This window comes from Aplidium turbinatum, chromosome 3 (assembly GCF_918807975.1).
Source record: "Aplidium turbinatum chromosome 3, kaAplTurb1.1, whole genome shotgun sequence".
Lineage (NCBI taxonomy): Eukaryota > Metazoa > Chordata > Ascidiacea > Aplousobranchia > Polyclinidae > Aplidium > Aplidium turbinatum.
Window position 1 is genome coordinate 41,693,979 of NC_137474.1, and position 6,067 is coordinate 41,700,045.

At 39.7% G+C, this 6,067-nt stretch overlaps 1 protein-coding gene across 1 annotated transcript in view; it reads left to right on the plus strand.

Moving 5' to 3' along the window:
* LOC145765954 (2-oxoisovalerate dehydrogenase subunit beta, mitochondrial-like) overlaps positions 1 to 5,725 on the plus strand; it is a 9,284-nt gene extending 3,559 nt beyond the window's left edge. The window contains exons 4-9 of the mRNA XM_082577613.1: positions 1,183 to 1,352; positions 1,573 to 1,667; positions 2,120 to 2,217; positions 2,530 to 2,640; positions 3,483 to 3,569; positions 4,448 to 5,725. Of these exons, the coding sequence (XP_082433739.1) occupies positions 1,183 to 1,352; positions 1,573 to 1,667; positions 2,120 to 2,217; positions 2,530 to 2,640; positions 3,483 to 3,569; positions 4,448 to 4,588 (702 nt within the window). The 3' untranslated portion in view covers positions 4,589 to 5,725. The remainder of the gene's footprint in view (positions 1 to 1,182; positions 1,353 to 1,572; positions 1,668 to 2,119; positions 2,218 to 2,529; positions 2,641 to 3,482; positions 3,570 to 4,447) is intronic.
* The last annotated feature ends 342 nt before the right edge of the window (positions 5,726 to 6,067 follow it).

Genomic DNA, 6,067 nt, shown 5'->3' on the forward strand with positions numbered 1-6,067 from the left:
AACCTTTTTCAATTACACAAGATTTTGGATTTTGAATTATTTTCCGTTCTGTCATCTACTTCATGCTTTAATTTCTACTTTGTTATCTACTTCATGCAGTGATATTACGTGTCAATGCGTGACAAACTGTGAGGCGGGAATTTATTGGTCTGACATAGGAGTTGCTTGTTACATCATAGAAAAAATTACGAAAAGTCGTCCAGTAAAAGTTTTCGCCGACATTCCAGTTTTATTCAGCTTAAAGATGCCACCGAAAAAGCATTTGAGTCATTTTTTGTTGCGTCTAGTCAGGATTTCAGCCAGCATAAAAGTGATCAAACGCCTGAACGAAACGAAAGTGTGCCACTGCCAAAAGGCGTTAGCACGAGCAGGATAATCGCTGTTGAAGGGAGAAGCTATCAAAAATCGTAGGGAGCGAATTCCCGTGGCTAGAATACGATAGATGCAAAGGTAGAGGATTCTGTCTGATTTGCAACTGCTTGATCTATTTGCAAGCAATGAAACAATTTCATTAATGCTTCCAACGTGGTCTGCATTGTGAAAATATACGTATCGTTGCCTTCTACCACCTGCAAGGCGGAGCGATCGTTTAGTGCACTCAGGCGCATAAAAACCTACTTGCGATCTACCATGACAACTTGACCAGTTGATTAACAGTTGGATTGACAGAGCTGCTGTTCGCAAAAATACTTTTGCCAAATGTTAAGTGTCTGAGCAGCAACGTAACAATAAAATTCACGACATGCCTCCTGTGCTTTGTTTTAAAGTTGCTTTGTAAATTATCGAGCTACAAATCAGATGTGAAAAGACAATTGCATCTACGAAACACGCTTAGTAAAAATCGAACAAAAACATGCAGTTTGAAAGTTTTTAGGTTGCCATATTGTGCTAACCGCCACCCCGTGCAAAAATAAAAGTCGGCGCCTATGTCTGTAATTGACACAACACTAGTTATAAGTACATACATTATTTTTAAGTCTCAGTATAATAGTGATCGAAGTCTAAGAAGAAGAAATCTCTTTACAAGAGGTTTTGAAGCTGTGTTGTGACATCATGTTAGCAAAGCTATTTGCATTTTGTTTGTCAAAGTCAACTTTAACTCACCAGCATATCATGCTTTGGTTAAGATTTTTAATGAGCAATCTCATTGACTTCAATTGTGCATTTGTGCACTCCGCTTAGATTGTCAATGAAGCTGCCAAGTATCGCTACAGATCTGGTGGTTTGTTTGAATGTGGCAAGTTGACAATCCGGTCGCCATGTGGAGCTGTTGGTCATGGGGGATTGTACCATTCTCAAACTCCAGAAGCATATTTTGCGCATACCCCTGGTCTAAAAGTGATGTTGCCAAGGTGTGTTCTTGTGTTGAAAATATGCCTGCAATAAAACACCTATATATATCTGAACACTGCATTTATTTTATAGTTTCTGACTTTTATTACAAGTTTGTATCAGCTTTTAAACCCTATGGCAATTATGATAATGCAATGAATATTTACAGTGATTTAAAGGCTAACCGTATGCTATTGTTTTCTTCGTAGAGACAATAATGTAACTTTAGCTTGTTTTCAGGAGCCCTATCCAAGCAAAGGGATTGCTACTTGCTTGCACAGAAGATGAAAATCCTTGCATCTTCCTTGAACCAAAGATATTGTATCGGGCTGCTGGTAAATATGGTTACATATCTCAAAAAAGCATATTTATTTCTTGAAGCAGATGTTTTCTAATTAGCTGTGCAGTTCAGTTGACTTTTCCAATGTGGTTTATTTAAGCTGGTGCGGCGATAAAGTGATCACGCCAATTTGGCTAGCCACAGAACGACGGCGCCTTAATGCCTTGAGAACAAACTAGTCTAGCCTTGTTTGTCGTATCCAGGCTTACACCCGGTGGTTGAAGATTTAGATTAAGTGGACGGGAAGGCAAGGAAGCCAATCTTCGTGTCCACCTTCAGGCATGCCTTGGGTGTCCTGCCACAGACACAGCCGTATGCTCTTGAGCGGTGTCGAACCGGCGCCCACTCGATTGCCGTTCCAGTGTTCTCACCACTCGGCTATTTACTCATTTGTCATACAAATTTGTAAAGCATGCAATAGTGATCACATTTTTTTTCCTTCAACAGAGGAGAATGTTCCGGTTGGGCATTATATAATTCCTCTCGGTAAAGCCGAGGTGTTAAAAGAGGGGAAAGATGTAACGTTGATTGGATACGGGACTCAAGTACGTTGTAATTTTTTAGCAACAATGTTCGACGTTCTCATCAGCAACCACTTTTTGATGAATCATGTTACTGTGGTATCATGTTGGCATGTTATACTTATAACCCTCCTTTGTAAAAATTGCAATGGAAAAACCTCTCAGTTCTGGCATTGCCAGTTGATAATCATGACATCTATTAAACCGTAACAAACAATTACGCATATATATATAATACGTAGATTTCTTTATTGCGGAATGCATCCGATTTGGAACACTGTTGTGTATAGTGTATGTTTGTTTAACATTTTATTGGTGTGAATGTCTTTGTTGTAGGTTCACGTTCTTCGGGAAGTTGCAGAATTGGCGCAAAATGAACTCGGCGTTTCCTGTGAAGTTATCGATCTTGTTACTATTTTGCCGTGGGACGTTGACGCAGTTTGCAAGGTCGGTCTCGCTTTCCCAGTGGTATTGAAGTTTAGTGGCAGTACCTAATTAATCTATTTGCATCAGACTCAGGATGGTCCATATTACACAATCACACATAAAAAGTAGAAACAAATTACAAAGCAGATACTCAACTCCGAAGAGCTGAGTCGTAATGTACTAAATACAAAGATTGATAGTAACAGTCTGTTCGCATTAGTTTATAAATCCATTGATTGGAAGACAAGTTACATCGTGTTACAAACTGATATAATTTTTTGCGAATGAGAGCTTGAAAAGTTGTGGTATTGTTATCAACGAATGCAGAGGTGATGCTGCATCGTCTTTTATCAATTGTAATCATCGATACATAATATACAGTACCTTTGACGTTTTTTGCATGCACGTCTTTAACCATAACGATTTTGCCATCTTTTCCTTTGTTAGTTTTGCTTCTGTATTCTATTTCCACAACATTGTTTCTTTTACATTCCGACAAAGAAAAATTCAATCGGGCTACTCGGTTTAAGCCTTTGTGACACCTTGACATTTCCTACGTTGAGACGTAGCTAGTTGTAGCATGTTCATTGTTTAGCTTCCCTTTGCCTTTTTTTAACGTGCTGCATGCATCGCCTAGTAGACAGAGTGCAAATTTGAAACTTTAAAATTGTTTGAATTATCTGCTATTTGAGTTTACATTGGATTTTAGTATGACAGTAAATCTGTCCTGGAGCTAGTAAGACTGAAATAGGCTTTATCCTAAATGGCATGCAAAGCATAAATTTACTATAAAGCATGCAAGGCATATGTGCTCAGTCTAAAATTTACTATCGTAGTAACTACTAACACCATTATTATTCTAGTCGGCAGCCAAGACTGGGCGAGTTATCGTGAGCCACGAATCTCCTGTGACTGGTGGATTCGCTGGAGAGGTGGCCTCCACCATACAGGTGAGCTAGTTGCTTGGTTTCGAATCTTTATCCTCGGACTGACAAAGCCTTGATAGGTTATTCCTGGTAGTTTCGCATAATTGTAGAGGCTCTTAGCACAGGGACGGTTACCGAGATTGACAGAGTGAAGTTTTCCGATTGTTGAAGGGTTGTTGCAGGAGAATTATTCCATTCACTAGGTGCCGCTAAATGGAGAGCAGTCTTGAAATGCGTTGCTCAAACGCACACCCTGAGAGTCGAACCAGCGCCGCGTGATCTTGAGCCGGACGCGTAACCAGTGAGCTAACGGGGCGGACATGAACATTGAGCATGCGTTTGCGATGGACTAATAATATTTGAAACTTTGTTTGCTCATAAGCGGTGCTAATATGAACTTACCCCGACAATTCATTTGGGTTGAAAGCAATGCCGTGTTTCAGTTCGTGAATTCGTATTCATCTCGTTTTGATTCAAGTAAAACAAGTTATTTAACCTAACTTTGAGAGACCGCGCACTAACAGAAATCCTTTTCCATGTCAATGGAAATTTTTGTGCGATTGTTTTTTAAAATGTTGCGACATTGCCCCACGTCAGATATGTTTTTATAAGCACTTTATTTGAAAATTGAATGAGGCTGTTCACCAGGCATTTAGTTCAATATCTAGTCATCTGAGGAAGTCAGTCGTGTCTGATAGACGAAACGTCGGAATAAAAGCAGATTGTCACTTTATACATCTTGTGATTAGAACGTATCATGTTATTTAGCACTTTATTTGTAGCATTACCGATAAACACATGTGGGCATCTCCAAACCATGGACAGATCAGTAATGGGACCCCGTCAATTGATTTTCTCACTAAAACTACTGTGTTTTTATCGAATTTTTATTTTGTTGGCAGAAAGAATGTTTCTTAAACCTGGAAGCTCCCATTGAGAGAGTATGTGGCTATGACACTCCATTTCCCCACATCCTTGAACCATTCTACATTCCTGATAAATGGAGATGTTTTGACGCCGTAAAGAGGGTTATTGACTACTGATCTCTTCATGAGACTTTGCTAAAAAGTCTCTGCACCTATGCACAAGTTAATAACTTAGTTTCATTTGTCCAAAGCGCTCCGAGAAATAGTAGCTCGTGTTGAAAATCCTTTACAAAAAATATTGCTTTCAGTGGTAGAGACAGCTAAAGTCTTGCCGCACGCATCGCGCAAAGAAACGCTCGATCTTAGTTCTTATTTTGTAGTTCAAACAAACGTTTCTCACACAAGTTTTGCAAACTTTTTTGCATTTGTCTCAAACAAAGCTTACTGAGCTGCAGTGGCGGATTCAGAACGTAATTTATGGTTGGGCTGTTGAAGTGGTATCATGCTGTGAAATAGTGATGCCACAGACAATTCAGTGCCACAGTGTTAAACATTAATGGTTTTTTGTTTATGAATGTGATTTTGGGTGGGCCCACTGTCAATCTGGGTGGGCCTGTACCAATCAGGCCCACCCGATAAATCCGCCCCTGCTGAGCTGCCACTACCGGCGCTAAACTGGCTAAGGTGTATTTTCCACACCAATAGGCCTTGAACATTTTTTAATGTAGGCTACCATATCGTTAAAACATCTTCCAGTGGCCTGAATTTTATTTTTGTGCGCTTAGATCATTGCTTGGTGAAAATAGAGTCTGGTGAAACGGAGTTTTATCATCGCGGCGGTGCCTGAATACACTATTTTTTTTTTTTAGTTTCTTTACATGTTAAACCAGTGGTTCTGTACTTGGGGTGTATCAACGTGTTGATTTCAAGAAAAATAACTAAAGAATATACCGTTACGCTACCCAAACTAGATTTTGTCACTCAGTGTGAGTGGCCGATTGTTTTCTTGCAGCGGTCCATTTTTCTCCATCGCGTCTTCCTTCTTAATTGTGGACTATTTTTTTTTGTGGACTTAATTGTGGACTACCGGATAAGAATGATTTCACAAGACTCTCACACATGCTAAAAAAATGCATGGATCTTCGCGCTTAATCATTTTTTAAAAATAGCCTGTGACTACAAAAAGATGCGAACCACTGATTTACACCGCCGTCATGGGTGTACGCATCATCATGAAGTAGCCCCATGATCAATGAGTTGTGCTTTTGACTTAACTGCCCATGTTTTTGATCTCGATTACACAATATGCTTGTACTCAATGACTGATCATGTGTCTGACTCATAAGTAGGTATTGTATGCTACTTTTATTCTTTGCTTGCACATTCCCAAGTGGTCAATGGTGCTGCAGCAAGTTTGTATTCTCCGCATTCATGCCTTCCAGCTTTGTAACTTGGAACTATAATGATCAGAAATCTTAACGCCACGCACGAATCTACCAACCGATTTCTTCCATTGGAAGATCTTTGATCGAGCAACCTTGCTATACTGGGCAATGGGCATTAACTTATTTCAGAAAAAAAGTAGGCCTGATAAACGCCGGGTTAGTTAGGTTGCAATTCCAAAACGAATGCATGAATACTGTGCAGCACTGTATG